Source organism: Nicotiana tabacum, chromosome 3 (genome assembly GCF_000715075.1).
Source record: "Nicotiana tabacum cultivar K326 chromosome 3, ASM71507v2, whole genome shotgun sequence".
In the NCBI taxonomy this organism is placed as follows: Eukaryota; Viridiplantae; Streptophyta; class Magnoliopsida; order Solanales; family Solanaceae; genus Nicotiana; species Nicotiana tabacum.
Genome location: NC_134082.1, coordinates 205,038,440 through 205,057,917, shown reverse-complemented (window position 1 = coordinate 205,057,917; position 19,478 = coordinate 205,038,440). Strand labels below are relative to the sequence as shown.

Sequence of the window (19,478 nt, the reverse complement as noted above, 5' to 3'; positions counted from 1 at the left end):
CGAGCAAGCAGCTGCATGTTATGATGGTACTAAGAACACAGTACATGCATACAAGATAAGAGAGAGTGACATGGTAACTTCCTCATTTGTTAATTCATCTTGAAATTAATACATAAAACCTCCTATTATCTCACTTTTGAAGTCAACCTCCACTCTTTAGCTAAGATTGCACAAAGCACGGGTGAACCGCCCTCAAATTTCTTCAAGCTAAGATGTTATATAAAAGACAAAAAGTCAATATTATTCAAGTATATGTATTAGCTATTCAAAGCCGTGAAAGACCTATATCCAAAATCTATAATACAAGCAAGCAGATCATAGTGTGCATCGTCTAGTTTCCGAGTGAAAGATTCTTAGGCGCAGCCTCATAGTTTCTGAGAGAAAGCTTCTTGGTTCTCTGCTGGAGAATCTGAACCAGATCCTGATCTTCTAAACACTAGCTTCTGCTGAGGAAGTTGTCCATTGGAGAATGCTGTGACCTCAGTGTCTATTAAAACAGTGTCCTCATCCTTGAAATCTCCTCTTAAGATTCCTTTGGCCAATTCATTCTCAATATTCTGCTGGATCACCCGCTTCACTGGCCGTGCTCCATAGTTGGGATCATAACCAAGACTCCCAAGCAGTTGAATAGCAGCATCGCTCACTTGAATCTTCATTTTGCGATCAGCTAATCTTTGCTGTACTCTCTCAAGCTGCAAGAACCAAAAAAAGTTGACTCATTAATATCCCACGCAATTCAATCCAACGATTCAGAAACAGCATCAATTATGTACTCTACTATGAGATTCAATCATCTTTTTTCAGCATTGGCAAGCCAACAAAGTATGTGCAAACTAAAGCAAGCATATTTCAAGATTTTAAAGAGTAGGTTACCTGTAATCGCACAATGCTACTGATCTGGTTGCGATCGAGAGGCTGGAATACTATATATTCATCAACCCGATTCATGAATTCAGGACGGAATACTGCACGCGCATCCTCCATCACCCTTTGCTTTATATTTTGATAAGTTGTTTCCTTCGGCACATCGTCATCATCCGTATTGAGGATATATTGTGAACCAACATTCGATGTCATGATGATAACAGTATTGGTGAAACTCACAGTCCGTCCTTGTGAGTCAGTCACCCTACCATCATCCAAGATTTGGAGGAACACATTAAATACATCTGCATGGGCTTTTTCGATTTCATCAAACAATATGACCGCATATGGTCTCCTGCGAACAATCTCCGTCAACTGCCCTCCTTCCTCATACCCGACATAACCAGGTGGAGCTCCGATCAATCTTGAAACTGCATGCTTCTCCATGTATTCACTCATATCAATGCGCACAAGTGCTTCTTCAGTATTGAACAAATAGTTAGCAAGCGCCTTAGCTAGCTCTGTCTTTCCAACTCCAGTGGGACCCATGAACATAAAGCTGGCAATAGGACGATGAGGATCTGAAAGTCCAGCACGCGAGCGCTGAATTGCCTCTGCTACTGCTCTCACTGCTGGATCTTGACCAACAACACGTTTGTGTAGCTCTTCCTCCAGATGCAGCAGCTTTTCCCGCTCTGACTGTTGTAACTTAGAAACAGGAATTCCAGTCCACTTGCTGACAATCTCCGCAATATCATTCCCAGTAACTTCTTCTCTCAGCATCGATTTTCCAGACTTCATATACTCATCTAGTTCTTTTTCTGCAGCAGCAAGTTGACGCTGCAAGGAGTTTAGACTCCCATACTTCAGTTCGGCAGCACGGTTAAGATCATATTCCCGCTCTGCTTGCTGGATCTCAAGATTTACCCTGTCAATCTGTTTTCAAGAAGGTTAATCAAGCACCACCCTGAATCTAAATCATTTACAAACTGCTCGTACAGCTAATTCAATTGATGGGTCAGAATATGAGTGCATTTCCGATCAAGAGCATGACAAGTAAAAGACGCACTTGTTACATAAAGAGACTTCAGTTGCATACCTCTTCCTTAACCGACTGTATGCGAGTCATGACAGTTTTTTCATGCTCCCACTGCTCAGTCAGCTCTGCTTGTTTCTCCTTTAAAAGAGACAATTCAGCCTCAAGGCGGTTTAACCGATCTTTTGATGCTTTATCTGTATCATTAGTTAGAGATAGCCTCTCCATCTCCAACTTTAAAACTGCACGATTGATCTCATCAAGGGCTGTAGGTTTTGAGGTAATCTCCATTTTCAGTTTTGCAGCTGCTTCATCAACTAGATCAATAGCTGCATTTTGAGAACATCAGCACTTTTAGGCTTTAGCACCAACAGTAAGACCAAGAAGCACAAGCATATTGGACACCACATTTTTGCAGGTCAATTGCGTGCATTTAGTGTATGCTTATTGCAGCAAGGAACACTTGGATGATTACCAAACTTCAAGAAAATAAAGCTGCTCAAATTGTTTCTGTTGCTATAGTATTTTCAAGAGTCTATGTTCAAATGTCGTTAATTGATGTAATAGCTTTATTTATTTTTTATTTGATAAGGGCATTAGCTTTTACTCTTGAAATAAGTGATAATCACTGGTTAGACAGGAAATAGGATTCAAAATCCACAGGCAGGACCAAAACCTGCATAAGCTAAACCATGCAAACTCAATGACGATCTCTTTCTCCTACATTTGAAATCAAAACTACATAATAAAATTAATGGAGCTTCAATTTTCTAGGTCCCATGCCATAATGAAGTAGTTATACTATTAAAAGGGAATAACAGCTAGCTCTAATGATTGCAGTTTCTCAGAAGTCGGATCTAGTTCTCACCTTTGTCAGGTAGAAAGCGTCCACTAATATAACGGTCCGAGAGAACTGCAGCATCAACAAGTGCAGTGTCTGAAATGCGGACCCCATGATGCAGCTCATATCTTTCACGCAGTCCACGAAGTATAGAGATGGTATTTTCAACCGTAGGCTGGTCAACATAAACTTGCTGAAAACGACGCTCCAGGGCAGGATCTTTCTCGATATATTTACGGTATTCATCCAAGGTAGTTGCACCAATACATCGTAATTCTCCTCGACCGAGCATCGGTTTCAAGAGATTCCCAGCATCCATTGCACCATTAGTGGCACCTGAAATAACCAAATAACATTGTTTTTCATGTGCCGAACCAAAAATACTTGTTTAGATTTGGATGAGCCCCAAATACAGGACAAAAGATCTCAATTATGTAGCACGATCTATAGGCCATTCGACATGGGCTGAGAGACATTCACGCTCCCACTACCACAATGGAAAAAAGTAATACAAGTACTCAAGGGAAGGAGAAAGACAACAAATATTAACTTTCAATCACATAACATATGTACTAGCATTTTTTCATCGGCTGATGTTTCCTGAGAACGTACCTGCCCCAACAACAGTATGTATCTCGTCAATGAAAAGGATAATCTGCCCTTCGGAGTCTGTCACTTCCTTAAGCACAGCCTTTAGTCTGTCTTCAAATTCGCCACGATATTTTGCACCAGCTATCAGTGCACCCATATCAAGAGATATCAACTGCACAGAGGAACCAGATAGGTTAATAAATCAAGATATTTTTCTTTCACAAATTCAGGTGAATACAAAAGCAGATTTCTTGATCACTAACCCGTCGATTCATTAAAGCTTGAGGTACATCTCCTTGCACAATTCTCTGTGCAAGCCTATCAAACAGGAGGAGAAGAACGTAAGTTATAAGCCATGGCTGCAGTATTCTTGAAAGATATAGCAAATAGAGACCAACGGACCGTGTAAATTGGAGTTTTAAATCAGATACTTAGATTCCCTCTTCTATGTATTTAGTAAGAAGTATAAACTTACCCTTCAGAGATGGCAGTTTTCCCAACTCCAGGCTCACCAATTAACACTGGGTTATTCTTTGTTCTCCTGGAGAGAATTTGTATGCATCTACGAATCTCATCATCTCTGCCTATAACTGGGTCAAGCTTTCCTGCTCTTGCCATAGCAGTTAGATCTTTTCCATATTTTTCTAGTGCTTCATACTTCCCCTCAGGATCTGCAAGAGTGTGTAAACGAGATTTATTGTGGTGAATGGAAATGTGCTGGTAAACTAGGATTGTAGTCAACTAAGAAGCTAATAGTGTAAACCCAGTCAAACCTTCGAATAAACATTCAGGACTACACAAGGAAGCAGCTCCCTGTATCACATAAAAGGGAGAATATCCAAGTGTAATGGTCCATGACCGAGTTAACTACATTTTCTCTTACAATTACTGACGAGTTTCACATACGCAATTAGTTGAAGTTCTCTGCGAATTATGGAATGATCTCATTACCTTGATCAATAACATTTTGGCGTCCCCTTATGGATTGGATGGCATCTTTCAGTGTCTTCTGGGTAATCTGGAAATCAGCAAACAATTGCTTCCCAAATCGTTTATCTTGTGGGAAGCCAAGCACCAAATGCTCAACTGACACAAAGGAATCATTGTACTCTTTCTTGAACTCTCTGGCTCTCTGTATCAGAGTTTCCAAATCCCGGCCTAACATAGAACCAGCTGACTCACCAAGAACCTGGCAAGATTTCATTAGCCAATAAGAAAGATTCAGCTTGTTATTCTACTTCTATTAGAAGAATCTCAAAAGACGTGAAGTAATATCTTAAAAGATTTAATTCGGATGATTCAGTATCAATGGCTGTTTGGAACTCCCTCCAATATTTGACCAATGATATGAAAAGCCAGATGGCCAAGCTACCATAGAATCGAAATTTTAACTGCATATCACGAAGTAAATGTCCATCTTTTCTAGATCCGTCAGATGGGTAAAGCTGTAAAACAGCCAAGCCGAGCGGCGTCCTAATTGTACTTTTTTGGGGATGTAAAGGTAGATTTGACGTTCTAGGTGTTCGAACTTAAGTCACAATAGTTAATAATTCAAAAGTATTTAAGAAAATCGCGGTCAAAGAAAACCCTCTTTGACAAAAATGCCACATAACATAGAACATAGGAAGTACTTGATGTCACGCCCGATTGTAAACTCATTTATAGCCAGTTAAGCTCCTTGTGTTAATTTATTCAGCTAAATCACATGCTAAATGGAAATAATCATTTTCCACTGAATCAATTAAGTTGGAGAAAAAATGAGGGCTCTTTTTTGGCTCCCGGAGCTCTGGTCTAGTGGTAAGAGCGCAATGCGTGATGTATAGATTAGATGCACGTCACAGAGTCGGACCCTGCAGCAGACAAAAGCATGGTATTTAAGTGGAGAAGGGTAGAGGGTAGACCCAAGTTTTGAACCATGCGCTAATGGCCCTCGAGAATTTCTCGGTTATAAGCTCTCCTAAGCTCGTCTCTTAAATGAGCTAGTGTAAGGTCTCCTAAGCTCATTTCTTTACATAATCGAGATACAAAGAGAGCTCAACTCAGCTAGTCTAACAATTATATAAGCTTTCTTCTCAAGCTTGTCGATTCATGTTAGCTCCAAAAGTAGGCACTGACACATTCAGAATATTTAGAGAGTGATATGGGCATGATAATTAAAAGGCAAAAAAAGGGACATCTCCACTAACTTCATTTGATTCTTTTTTTACTTCTCCCTTGAATCCGTTCTTTAGAATTGACACTAATTAGAATAATAATGTGCCCCATACTGAATTGAGTTGGGAAAGAAATTTATGTGCGCAAAGTAAACCTTAACTAAAATTTTACCATAAAAACCTAGCATGCTTGAAAACGGGCATGTAGGAAATAAAAAGTTCTCTGTCTATTTAAGATAGAGTGACAACTATTAACATGACAATGGCAGCTTGTAAGAGCGATACGCTGAGCTAAACTCTACATGAATGGCAAGTGAAGAAGATGCAACGCAACAGATTCAGACACATTGCCACTTCAATTCTGAAAAGACTAATTGTTAATGATACTTGTACATTAAACATTTCTAAGCAGGAGTAGTTTACATGGCATATGATTGGCAGAAGATTGAGTTGATTCAAAGCATACCTTCGGTTGGCGTTGAATAAATCTGTCGGTAGCCTCTAAAAGCCGGGTATTATCTACACCTGCCTTGGAGAATATACGACGAGCCAGTCCATTCTTCTGCTCCAACAGTGCCTTCATCAAGTGCTCCGTCTCTACTATTTGATGCTTGTTCTCTTTTGCTATTTCTGGCGATGAAACAATTGCTTGCCATGCCATTTCCGTAAATTCTTGCTGAGTAATCTGCCATTATGTAACCAATTAATTCGATCGAGTCCAGAATAATACTCAATCAATTACTCCTCAATTCAAATTAGTCAAGGTCAGCTATATAATCCTCCATAACATTCCGCTTTATTCAGGTCCATTCCAAATCAAATAACTGCCTGTCTCAATTAAGGGTTCTGTAAATAGCCTTACATAGTTTAATCTCAACTGACTGATATTGCTATATGAATCCTTTGCTTACAGCTCATTGATTCCAGAAGATTTTAGGGGGAATAGGTCTATATGGCTATATGGATATGTCGCACACATTTTCCAAACAAGTTTCTCACCCTTCATTCCCAAAAGGCCCAAACACACAACACACACGCAGTGGCGAAGCCAGAAATGTTTCCAACGGTGTTCAGATTTAAAAGAACTAAAAAAAATTCCCGACAAAGGATGTTCAGTATATATTTTACACATCTAAAATTAATATTTCACTTATATACATAATTTTTCGTACTATTCTGGTGAAGAGTTGACCACCCTTATACAAAGGTGGCTTCGCCCCTGCACACACGCAGAGGCTCCCAGATAGAAAAAAGAGCAAACGCAGACAGCTCACTTTCACATAAATTTAGCTCAAAACTCTAAACATATAGCTCATACCATAAGTGACACTTTTTTGACATTACTTTGTATATAAAACAATTAGTAGCTTTTAATCATCGAGGTTAAATTCAAATTAGAACTAGAAGTAAAAATGCACTAAGTACAGGAATAAGTTGGTTACCTTTCCACCCGAAGCATCACAACGTACGGTAAACCTGGAGCTTCTGGACAGCTTCTCAGTTTTTCTAGTGAAGAACACATCTTTCCTCTTCAATTTCGACGAATTAAACTGCTTGAGAACTCGAGATTTGCCAGAGAAGTTCACCGACGGAGAAGAAAATAGAGTTATTCGGCTTGAAGAATTGGAAGAAGAAGGAACGCAAAGTTGAACGCCGGAAATTGACGTCACTGTTGACATTATCGTTCAATTCCGGTAAACAAAATCTGCTGCACCGGTGATTTTATTCACTGAACGTAACGAGAAGTCGAGAAGTTTGCAGTGGATAGGGGGAGCTTATAGTAATTAAGGAAAAAGTGAGGGACTTTGCGTGAGAATATAATAAAGTGGAGCCGTGTTAGGGAGCCGATGTGGAGTGTTCTCGTAGGTTCCAGCAACAAAATTAAAAGGGAAGCTAGAGCGTCCAGGAACGTGCGAGAGAGCGCGCGTCAGTTATGTTCATACACCTGGCATATTTGATGGTAATCTCTGGGGTCCACGGGGGACATGTAGGATCCTGTCACCAGCTTCTCCATTCAACTACACTAGTCTAGTCTACCAATTTTTATTTATGAAAAAAAGAAAAAGTGTACCAATTTCTAGTTTTATAAGAAAATTAAAAATGCGGCATTTACGTTTGGGACAATGCATAATTTTTACAAAAGATTTTCTCGGAGAAATTGTTTGTGATAGAAATACTGAATGTTTAGCAGCTATTGTTATCTAGAGTTTAAGACAATTCTCCATCCTAACTAAAAAAGTTCTAATCCAACAAGTTCTTTTAAAAAAAAAAAAAAAAGTTTTCCAGAATTTCTGAAAAATTTCACGGGTCTAAACACTTTACTAAAAAATGGGGTAAATTTAGAACTAATTAGAGTTAAATAGTGGTTGAGGAGAAAAAAAATTCAGACCGGCTTTGGCGATGGAAAGAAAGGATGAAAAAGTTACTCGCACTCAGTATTTGTACCAATTCATTAAGTACATGACGCATATCTTCACGTTCAAATTAATTACTAAGTCATATTTAACTATACACATTCTCACATTAATTCATACTTAACAATGATAGTTTAGTATAATTTCTACTAGAGCGGAAGCATCATCTACTTTGGATAGTTCTAGAGATCTATATATATTTATAAGGCAGGGACCTCAGGAAGTGATGTGGCTTCTCTTATTGATGAGAGATTGTATTTATATATTACCTCAAATTTTTAAGGGTTTAAACTCAATTATTAAACTTTTAAAAAATATTGTGGAATCAAAATGTCAAAGTATTGCCTAAATTTGAATGCGGAAAATCAAAATGTCAAATATGTGTGGAATCTAAGTATGTTAAACATCCTTATAAGTCGGTTGAAAGGAATTCAAATCCTTTAGACTTAATTCACACAGATATTTGCGACATGAAGTCAATACCATCTCGCGGTGGAAAGAAGTATTTCATAACTTTTATTGACGACAATACTCGATATTGCTATGTTTACTTACTTAATAGTAAAGATGAAGCAATAGACACATTCAGACAATATAAAAATGAAGTTGAAACACAACTTAACAAGAAAGTCAAAATGATAAGAAGTGATAGAGGTGGTAAATATGAATCTCCTTTTGAAGAAATATGTCTAGAATATGGAATTATTCATCAAACAACAGCCCCTTACACGCCCTAATCCAATAGGATTGCGGAAAGAAAGAATCGTTCATTAAAGAGATGATGAACGTATTGTTGATAAGTTCTGGTTTGCCACCGAACTTGTGGGGGGAAGCCATTCTTACGGCTAACCGGATACTAAATCGAGTACCCCATAGCAAAACACAATCCATTCCATATGAAAAATGGAAAGGAAGGAAGCCTAGCTTGAATTATTTGAAAGTGTGGGGGTGTTTGGTAAAAGTGCAAGTTCCTAAACCCAAAAGGGTAAAAATAGGACCGGAAACAGTTGATTGTGTTTTCATACGATATGCGACCAATAGTAAAGCATATCAATTTCTGGTTCATAAATCAGAAAATCCCGACATTCATAATAATACGATTATAGAATCAGATAATGCTGAGTTCTTTGAAAATATATATCCGTATAAAAAGGAATGTGAGTCGATTTGTAAAGGATATAAACGACCTCGGGAAGAAACAAAAGAAAGTACATTTAATCAGGAGGATCCAAGACGTAGTAAACGTCAAAGAACGTCTACTTCGTTTGGACCAGATTTTGTGACTTTCTTATTGGAAAATGAGCCTCGAACATTTAAAGAAGCTATGTCTTCTTTGGAATCATTATTCTGGAAAGAGGCAGTCAATAGTGAAATAGAATCCATATTGAACAACCATATATGGGAATTGGTTGATCTTCCTCCTGGAAATAAACCTTTGGGTTATAAATAGATTTTTAAAAGAAAAATGAAAGATGATGGCACTATTGATAAATATAAGACAAGACTTGTTGTCAAAGGGTATAGACAACGAGAATGTCTTGACTACATTGATACATATTCTCCAGTGACGAGAATTACGTCCATACGAATGCTAGTAGTTTTAGCTGCAGTTTATGGTCTTGAAATTCATCAAATGAACGTAAAGACAACCTTCTTAAATGGAGATTTGGAGGAAGAAATCTACATGGAACAACCTGAAGGGTTTGTGGTTCCAGGTAAAGAAAAGAAGGTATGTAGACTTGTTAAGTCTCTCTATGGACTAAAACAAGCACTCAAACAATGGCATGCGAAATTTGACCAAACAATGTTGTCAAATGGTTTTAAGATAAATGAATGTGATAAAATGTGTGTATATTAAAAATGTTCCAAATCACATAATCATTGTTTGCCTATATGTGGATGATATGCTGATAATGAGTAATGACATTGCCAACATAAATGCGACTAAGCGTATGCTAACTAGCAAGTTTGATATGAAGGACTTGGGAGTTGCGGATTTAATTCTGGGGATTAAGATCCAAAAGACTCCTCAAGGTCTGGCATTGTCACAATCTCATTATATTAAGACAGTACTTGAAAAATTCAAGCACTTAGGCTTTAAAGTTGCAAAGACTCCAATTAACGTGAGTCTTGCATTAGCAAAGAACAAAGGTCAAAGCATATCACAATTGGATTATGCTCGTGTGTTGGGATACTTAATGTACATCATGAATTGTGCACGACCAGATATAGCTTGTGCTATAAGTAAACTGAGTCGATACGCGAGCAATCCAGGTCAATCTCATTGGATGACAATAAAACGAGTTTTGGGATATTTAGGACATACCCAAAACGTTGATTTGTACTACAGTAAATATCCTGCAGTGATTGAAGGATATTGTGATGCAAATTGGATCATCGGTTCAACTGATTCGAAGTCCACAAGTGGATATGTATTCACTATTGGTGGAGGAGCGGTATCTTGGAAGTCGTCCAAACAAACTTGTATTGCCCTCTCTACAATAGAGGCTGAGTTCATAGCCTTAGATAAAACCGGTGAAGAAGCTGAATGGCTCCGGAATTTCTTGGAAGACATTCCATTTTGGCCCAAACTGTTGGCACTAATATGCATACATTGTGATAGCCAGACGGCAATTGGAAGGCTGGGAGCGTTATGTATAACGGTAAATCTCGTCATATACGACGAAGACATAAAACCGTTAGGCAACTACTCTCTAGAGGAATTATCACGATTGACTATGTAAGGTCAAGTGATAATGTGTCGGATCCACTTACAAAAGGCCTAACTAGAGAGGTAGTTGAGAAATCATCGAGGGGAATGAGACTATGGCCGAGAACAAGTCATTGTGGCGGTAACTCTACCTAGAAGACTGAAGATCCCAAGATCTAGGTTCAAGGAGATCAAACAAAGTCATTAATGACGGTTCAACATTGTCAACAAAAAATTTGGCCCATTCTCGTGATGAGACAATGTTCAGTACCAAGGATAAAGCATTAAGGCTTTTTAATAATTTCTAAATTTGATACGGGGTATATCAAATAGTGTATCTACGGGATGACATGAAGCCGCTTCAAGGAGAATTTTGTAAGGCCAATTCTCTACGCACTTATGAAGCCAGGCAGTGTTCATGGCTGAAACGAACACAACAATGAGGACCAAAGACGGTTAAGGGCTGATTGTGTAACTTATGGTTGTCTAGGTATACACTAAAGTTCGACGGTTCAAAGATATCAAATCTACCGATTGACCGATTGACCGAGTATATCCGACATAAGTTCACTATGGAAAGTTCAAAGGGGAACCTACTTATCCAGATGCAATTAATCCTTGCTTGCAAATCACACAAATTTTTCATGCATACTTCCGTGATATAGCCATTCCCCATTCATATGGGGGATTGTTGAGGATTTTAAGATAGAAAAGTCTTAAAAGAGGGTGAATGGGAAATGGATGGAAAATGAAAATTTTGAGTAAAATTTTAAGTTTCCCTCTCTTGAAACATTGTCCCATATTGGAAGAGGAAAAGGATTTTGGTGGGTATATATACAATTACTCTTCTTGTAGCTCTTAAAGAGTTAAGAAGAAGGCAAGCCTCGTGTCGTCGCTCGCTCGTTTCGGCTACGACTTCGGATTTGGATTTGGATTTGGTCAAATGATCGATTGATTGATTAATTTTTTTGGACCAAATTTATTTGTTAATAGTAATATTAACGTAATAGTATCCGTGTTTGTAACAGATATGTTTCAATCCGTGGATTTGTTCCAGCAGGCTAATGCGTCTCCCACCATTGCCAAATGTTTGCTCCATAATAGCAAGTGATTGCTCCATTAGTTAGCAGCCTGGTGCTCCGTCCACCATGGCCAAGTGCTCCACTAAATGAGTGGCAGCGGGTCCGTGTTTAGCAGCTAACTGCACTATAAATAGATGGTGTAAGCAGCTTGTTGAAGACACAGAAAAAAATCGTTCCTCTTCAGTTTACACAACTACTGATATCCTCTTCAGTAAGAACTCAACATCGGCTATAAATTGCTTTCCTTCCTCTTAGAATTTTCATTCGACTTCTGAGTTCTCCTCCTTTGTTGTGCATTATTTTAAAACTACAAACAAAGCAACCGTAAGTGTGATTTGCTATCGAACTTTGTGTTCGCTGAAACGCTGGGGTTTGAAGTACCGCTACACCAGTGTGTAATTCGTTCTATCGTGGGAGGAAATAATCCATAACCTTGGGTACTAGGATAGGATTAAATTCCTTAAAGAAACACTGTAAATTTAGTGAGCTCAAATTAATTACTGTTTTATTTATATTTACGTTTATACGCTAACTTTCTTTTCTCCAGAATTACAATTTACAAATACAGCAAGTAAGAAGATAGCAGAAACCAACAATTCAGTCGTACAATAGTAGTTTTTCCTTTGAGCTTCTATCATAATGCTGCACTTTTCAAATTAATGATAGTGCTTTGTTTTATATATGATATTGTGTTTTGTGATTTTAAGATCCTCACATTTTAGTAGGAAGAAATTAAACAAAAATATATATTATATTCAAGGAAATTCCTAATCCAGAGAAGCCAACATAGAGATGGGATTAGAGCTAAGTTGTGGGAAAGAGATTGGGATTTATACTACACCATTAGTTTATCTTCCTTTTTTTTTGTTGTTGTCTTCTGTTTGCTTCTATATTTAACTTTTTTTAGAATATTTTTACTGTGAAGTGTTGTTTTTTCGTTGAATCTATTGATGAGATTTTGTAAAAGATTTGGAGACATTTTAGTTGTTTAGTATATGCAATCTATTTATCTTCTTTTTCTTTATGATATGCCTTGATTTCTATATTCTCTTCTTTGTTTTCCTTTTGCATTTGAACTAGTGCTAAAATTCCAATGATAACCTGCAGGGTTGAGAAAAACATTGTGCCCAGCAATTAAAATTCTCCATTATTAGTCACAATTATTTAAACTCACCAATAGCAACGTACTTAGAGCAGTGATGAAGTCATGGGCTATCAGTGGAAACAATTTTAAGCCTTCGTACCAGTGTTGCTGAGGATCGTATGGATAAAATTTCGTAGTTTCCTCAATTTTTTTGTCCCTTTCCCTACAAAATATTGTAATATAAAAGTCTTCTCCAATCTTTCATATCCCTGATAAGATTTTTCAACTACTGGTCTGTTAATAAATTATTATGCTATTCTTTTTGCCATTTTCATTCCATTCATGTTTAAGAAACATCCATTTCCCCCAAAAGTAAAAACCCCTAGAATTCTCCTACACTAATGTATGTGCTGACGCTAAATTATTTTCATTATACTTAAAACTTTATTCTATAATTATTGTTGCTTGATGGAGTCTGTAATAATGGTAATTTTATTGTTGTTTGGAGGCATCTGGGACTATGGCTATACTAGGAAAGATTGATAAATTATTTGTATCAAATGGGATATTTATGATACTTCTGTCCGGTCAAGAAAGAAATGCAAATTACTCTTAATAAATAACCTATTACAGCTACTTCATTCTTTTATTTACCTGTTACGTTATTCCAAATTTTCATCAACATGGTCTTATCCTTCTTTTTTTGCTGAAATTCTTGGTCTTATCTAAGGCTGCGAAACTTTGGTTCCAATTAATATTATTGTAATTTATGATGTTCTTTAAATCATATGTTCATGTTTATGGTCACCAATGCCTTTGCTTTCACTTCAGAGTAGATGGTGCTTCTCCTAGAAATTTAATGGAACGTCTTTTTTGAGGTTGGATGTTTCTTGGGTGAACATAGGTCAGGTTGGTTCGGATTTTACAATTATCAAATCAAATCAGTTGTGTCTTGGGTGTACTAAGTCATACTAAAATAAGTAGACTAATAAGGGAGTATTAATTACATAACTAAACACTAAAGAAAAAATAAAAATAGGTTATGCATTTTTATTTAAATTATTGCAAAATAAAAAATTAATATTCAATGTATTCCCTTTCGTAGTATTGAATTGAATGTCTTTTGTTAGCATCAGTATTGATTTGATTTTGGTTTGGACTTTTGTTAGCATTATTTAATTTAATAATATTAATGGCTATAAAACTTATTGGAACATTCAAAAGTTCTAAGTCCAACTTCGAAATAATACCTTAAAAGATAAAATTATGAAATTTTTTAAGAAATATTTATAAATTACGTCACAATAAGTATATTTATATATTAAATATATCTAAATTTCTATATATGTAATGTTGGGTTGGTTTGATATAGGTTTGACTTTCTTTAGTTAAAACCAAACCAAACTAATTATGGTCGGATTTTTTTCCGGTTTAATTCGGATTATCGGGTTAGTGCGGTTTGTCGGTTTCCTTTGTACACCCCTAATGTTATCTATCTCCTTTTGTTTGAAGTAATACTTTTTTTAATATTTGAGTATTAGAAAAAGAAGTTCGTAAATTTGACGAGGTTTTTTATGACCGTGCGAAGCGCGGACAATTCTACTAGTTTATAATAAAACTTTTTCACATTTTGATTTCATAAAGAAAGAAGTTATCGAATGGATGAGTCGTTTCCTCTTAACAGAAGATTTCCAAGAATAATGGAGTAGTTTAATTGCAAATTGAATTGTAGCTTTTTATAACTATACGCTATCCATTTAGACCTTTCTCACCTGTCCAAAATTGCAATATTCTTGCATGATAATGTACGTATATATAGCAAGAATGTAGTAAGTCCAAAGTTTGGTTCATTTTCTGAACGAAGAGTAGTCAACTCTAGCCTTCTAAAACACAACCATAACCAGAGACAAACCTAGAACAAGAGCAGGTTCAACGAATTCACTAACATTGCTTTCAGCTGCGATCCATATATATAACGCAGTCCGGTGAACAAAGATCCCCGCTTGTGCGAGGAAGGGCGGACCACAAGGGTCTATGGTACGCAGCTTACCCTGCATTTCTGCAAGAGATTGTTTTCACGGCTTAAACCCGTGACCTTCTGGTTACATGACAACAACTTTACCAGTTACGCCAAGGCTCCCCTTACATAATATATACACACATACATATGTCCAAGAATATCCACATTATAGAGATCAGCGACCAGAGAATATGACAAATGACCCACTAGCTGATTGTGGCGGCCAAATTGGGAGCAAAAGGAACAAATGGAAGGTGTCTTTGAAAAAACTGGAAGAAAAAAAAACTGCAATATTAAGTCGCGTACAGCTGAGAATACAGATGCTGGAGTAGAGAAATCCTTGGATTTCAAATGCAATATATTCCAAATCCTTTTTCGTATCTATATTACATCGACCAAGGTAAGAAGATATTCAAGATTTATGAATTTCACGAACGAGTTAATTTGTATTTTGTACAGACAACAGAGTCCTACAGATATGATGAAATGGTATACCTGACAGAAACACAAATTTTCAATCAATGCAGAATGGACTTTGCGCCCATCAAGCACTTTATAAAAAAGCAGCAAATACAAAAGAAAATGAGACCAGACCATACACGATCTTGAGAATGGACGTCATGCCAACAACTCATGTTTGTCACTAATCACCAATTTCAGTATCATTAACAACCACCAGTTATCTGAAAGTAGAGGGTCCAAAAAGTCGGTTTACAGAATTTGATATCTGTCAGTGACAAAAACAAAACAGAAAAACTAGCACCTACCTAGCGTAGCCCTCTGTTGAAACTGCATATCATAGTATAACACAGAGGCACTTATTCTGCTTCATGTCATCTGATGCTTTTTTCTCTGTTAAACCAGTGGTTCAATTCAAGCAACAAACATTAGTTCAGAAACATCGAGACAACAAAAGAACACGTATCCTAGAAAGGAAAATGGCAAAAGACACAGGAAAGAACAAAATGAATCAAACATACTATAGAAAATTCAATGTAAATACTGCTTTCAGTTTCGATTCATGTAGATGCCTATTGATATGTTTAGTCAATTTAAGCTGACCTTTCTCTTGTGCTGGTGGTTGAACAACCACATGCATGGTCGTAACTCCTCCTGGAATATCACATAATGGGCTTCTGCACTCACCCACTGTTCTGTTATTTTCCAGTATTCTTCCAGCGCTGATTAACTTGACATCTTTTACTGTCCGCGGACCATTATCCTTCTCTGTTAAATACGATATACGTTTCAGGAAACATGACTTGAAAATCAAGATTGAACCCGGAAATCATCCAAGAATAGATGATAGCAGATATTCTTTGACAAAAAAGACAAACGTGCACAACATTCAGGCAGATTATCTTAATAATATAAAATGCAATTTGAGAAAATTGCTCAATTTCTAAATTGCTAGATTTTTCTTTGCCATTTTAGATTGCATTGCAGCTTAATTGCTGTTGCTTCTTGTTGTTTTTCTATTCATTAATGTTGTGCTTATGCTTTCCTGAGCCGAGTGTCTATTGGAAACAGCCTTTCTATCTCCACAAGGTAAGAGTAAGGTCTACGTACACACTACCCTCCCCACACCCCACTATATTGGATTACACGGGGTATGTTGTTGTATTGCAGCTTAATGCTTTTGAAGTCCTCTCTAAAGCTGAGAATCAGGATTTACTCTATAATTGCTCTGGTGAACTGTGCAAAGCTTAAAGTTCAGTCAAGGTTTTGATGTAGTTAGCACAGTGTGAATGTAATATATCATTCTAAACGATATGAATGATCATACTGCCATCGGAACTTGGTGCTTTGAAAATGTTGGTTTTAAATGAAAGACATGAACGTGCTCAGACTATTTGAACTTGAAAGGCTTGATTAGCCAGAGGTTCATGTCATCTGAACAATCAGAGACTACTATGTCAACTTTCTTAACTAATACTATCTCTTTAGAGAAGCCTAGAACAATCTCAAGAGGAAGTACGCCACTGTTGATTAAAGCTATCTGAATAACACACATGTAAAAATTTCTTTTATTCAAAGTCCCAACAAAATTTCTCTATAGGGGCATAAGTAAAGGAACTATCGAAAGAGCTGGATATCTAACATAAGAACACTACAGATCATAGCCTATGACAATCTAGGCAATTGATATCAATTATCTGAAAGCTCCAAAGTAATTTTGGAGTCTCAACAACCACAATTATGGTTCTCAGAGCAATCAAGCATCCAATAGAAATCTTGAGTAATTGAAAAACTCACACACAATTAACAGTTATTGAAAGACTAAACTAACCTTTAGGCCACTGAGCAAGGATGTTCTCCTTTAAAGTTGCTACGCTTGTAGCCGCAGAAAAACTCCTCGGACCAATGTCTGTTCCATCAATCAATCTAAACTTGATCTCCAGTTGATCTTGAACTGCAGACATCCTTGTTCCAAATTACAAAACAAACCCCAACACAAGGAATCTCACTAAAAGCTGTTCAGCCTTAATTAACACAATTGCAGGAGCTCGCAGGACCAAAGAATTTAGTCTTTGGTTCTTGACACTTTATGGATCTCATCAAACTTCCAAATCCCAGCCTTAAATCTTCAGAAAAAACAAATTATAAATTCACAAGAGACTATCAGATGTCAATATTGACAATATATACATAAAAGCAAGCAAAATTAAATAAATCATAAAACTTGCTTAGATTAGAATATCAAGAAGAGAAAAAACAGAATCAAAATAGAATTTAAACAACAATATGCTATGCAACCAACAAAAGAAATTCAATAATCAATACTGTGAGGTAAAAATAACCAATTAATCACTAAATTTAAGCACCTCAAAAGTCAAATAAGCATTTAAAAATAGAAAATAGTTACAATATCTACTCAAACGACAGACTGGATTAATCAAGTAATCATCAAAGTTATAATTCTGTAAAAAAAAGATTGGATCTTTTACGAAAAAAAAGAAGAAAATTTATGCATGATTGTACTTACTGATAGGAAAAACTGATCTGGAAACTGTCCTCTTTTTAACCAACAAATTAATTTCATATGATTTTCCTCTCAAGGCAAGAGAGAGCTACAAAACTATTCTAGGTAAGAAGAAAAAGAAAGGGTAGGTAATACGTGTAATGCATTAAGAATTTAAAATAAGAAAATAAAATAATATTTTTTATTAATAAGAAGAAAAAGAAAAGGAAAGTGGTGGGGGGGAAAAGAAGAGGGAGAAGATGAAGAAAAATCGGCAGTTTCGGAGTTTTCAAAGTCTTCTTCTTCTCTCTCTCTCTACATCTTCGGTCAATGAAGTAATTCTCTTCTTTGTTCCCTTCGCCTTCTCTTCCTCACTCTATGGAATTATCGACATCTTTTCTTCTTGGAACTTTCCCCTTTTTTGTTTTCTCTTTATTATTATTAGTACAATTATTCTCACTTTTTGTTTTTAAAAGGTAAGTTAATATGTGTAATTGGTAATTTAAGGGTATGACCTACTTGTCTTGTCAATGAAATTGATGTAATTTTGAGACAAAATAAATCAAGCATTAATAAATAAACTTATTTGATACTTGTAATAGACGAAGGTAGTAAATAAAAGAAATAGTCCGTACAAACTTACTTGTTATCATGAGGTGTCGCCCGAGAATGTATCAAACGAGAAGCTTACATTCCAAGATCCATTTGCAAATGAGGTGAGCGAGGATGAAGTGGAAGTCCTGTCGAAGTATGTCTCCCTCGGTAAAAAGTGGGGGATGAAGGTGAATACGGAAATGGAGATCGTCGACATCTTTGACCAACAAGTTCTGTTTTAGTTGAACTGGAAATTGGTTATTTTCTAAAACCTTTCTTTACATAGAAATCTTTATTGCTTCTTTTTATCCTTTGAGTACTTTTAGAGGGATTCTTATCTAATTTAGTTTATTTAATATTCAAAGTTACGAAACATGGCTACACAAAAACAATGCTGGTACGATGCACCATATGAGATTAGTAGCATATTACTTTCCTCGGCAGGATTTATTTATCAATTTCTACTTTGACCACCTAGTGATTCTCACTGTTACTTATCAAACCCATAATAACTACATTAAAACCTTTTTCCCCCAAATTTTGGTTTCACTAATTAATCATATCCGATGATTAGGATAATGCCCTTCATTTTCTAATCTTTCCTTATCACTGTTTACGAGCTAATCTCACCTTAAGAATTTATTAAAAAAGAACAGGTTTTTTTCATTTTTAGCCCGCGTTAGAAATTATTTATATTCAATAGCCGAAAAAATATATAAAATTTGTATAATTTTTTAATATAATATATATATATATATATAAATTTCAGCTATTATTTTGAGAGCGGTTATATAACGTCATTTTTTCATGAAAAAAAGATTTTTCATCCGTGTACAAAACGCGTTGCTTATTGGAGTAGAATTGACAGGTATTACAATTCCTCTCACGAACACAAACATGATCAATAACAGAATATTTAAAGTTAAATAATACAATAATAGAGCAAATAATTATAATACTAGCAGTACAGTTTAATGAGGCTACACACTATTAGTTCACGGGATTAAAATAGTGATCCTCAATCTGTATGTCGATTATTACCTGCTAGTAATCAACTCCCTTGAGGACATATATGCAAATGAAATGTCTTGAAATATCAAACCTCAAGACATGCCAACTTGCCAACC

The 19,478-nt window shown here is 36.3% G+C and overlaps 2 protein-coding genes across 2 annotated transcripts; both read right to left on the bottom strand.

Annotated features, from left to right (window-relative positions):
• Window positions 1-66: 66 nt before the first annotated feature.
• LOC107817067 (chaperone protein ClpB3, chloroplastic) lies at window positions 67-7,529 on the bottom strand. Its single transcript, XM_016642846.2, has 10 exons — window positions 6,928-7,529; window positions 5,952-6,170; window positions 4,284-4,521; window positions 3,808-4,003; window positions 3,596-3,650; window positions 3,354-3,504; window positions 2,769-3,077; window positions 1,964-2,229; window positions 874-1,800; window positions 67-692 (listed from the first exon to the last, which is right to left on the bottom strand). The coding sequence occupies exons 1-10, from the start codon at window positions 7,162-7,164 to the stop codon at window positions 366-368; spliced, it is 2,925 nt and encodes a 974-aa protein (XP_016498332.1). The 5' UTR covers window positions 7,165-7,529; the 3' UTR covers window positions 67-365.
• Window positions 7,530-15,118: 7,589 nt separating this feature from the next.
• LOC107826271 (membrane-anchored ubiquitin-fold protein 2) lies at window positions 15,119-18,136 on the bottom strand. The gene is made up of 5 exons (XM_016653234.2): window positions 17,782-18,136; window positions 17,086-17,380; window positions 15,858-16,022; window positions 15,563-15,647; window positions 15,119-15,478 (listed from the first exon to the last, which is right to left on the bottom strand). The coding sequence occupies exons 2-4, from the start codon at window positions 17,216-17,218 to the stop codon at window positions 15,592-15,594; spliced, it is 354 nt and encodes a 117-aa protein (XP_016508720.1). The 5' UTR covers window positions 17,219-17,380; window positions 17,782-18,136; the 3' UTR covers window positions 15,119-15,478; window positions 15,563-15,591.
• Between the last annotated feature and the right edge of the window lie 1,342 nt (window positions 18,137-19,478).

Excerpts from the sequence above, each read along its gene's own strand:
- LOC107817067 (XM_016642846.2), bottom strand. The coding sequence starts at position 7,164 with ATGTCAACAGTGACGTCAATTTCCGGCGTTCAACTTTGCGTTCCTTCT. Across the intron at positions 4,522-5,951 it reads TTATTCAACGCCAACCGAAG|GTTCTTGGTGAGTCAGCTGG; the intron begins GTATGCTTTGAA and ends AAATCTTGCCAG. Across the intron at positions 4,004-4,283 it reads CCAAAATGTTATTGATCAAG|ATCCTGAGGGGAAGTATGAA; the intron begins GTAATGAGATCA and ends ACACTCTTGCAG.
- LOC107826271 (XM_016653234.2), bottom strand. The coding sequence starts at position 17,218 with ATGTCTGCAGTTCAAGATCAACTGGAGATCAAGTTTAGATTGATTGAT. Across the intron at positions 16,023-17,085 it reads CCTTGCTCAGTGGCCTAAAG|AGAAGGATAATGGTCCGCGG; the intron begins GTTAGTTTAGTC and ends CGTATTTAACAG. Across the intron at positions 15,648-15,857 it reads ACCACCAGCACAAGAGAAAG|AGAAAAAAGCATCAGATGAC; the intron begins GTCAGCTTAAAT and ends CTGGTTTAACAG.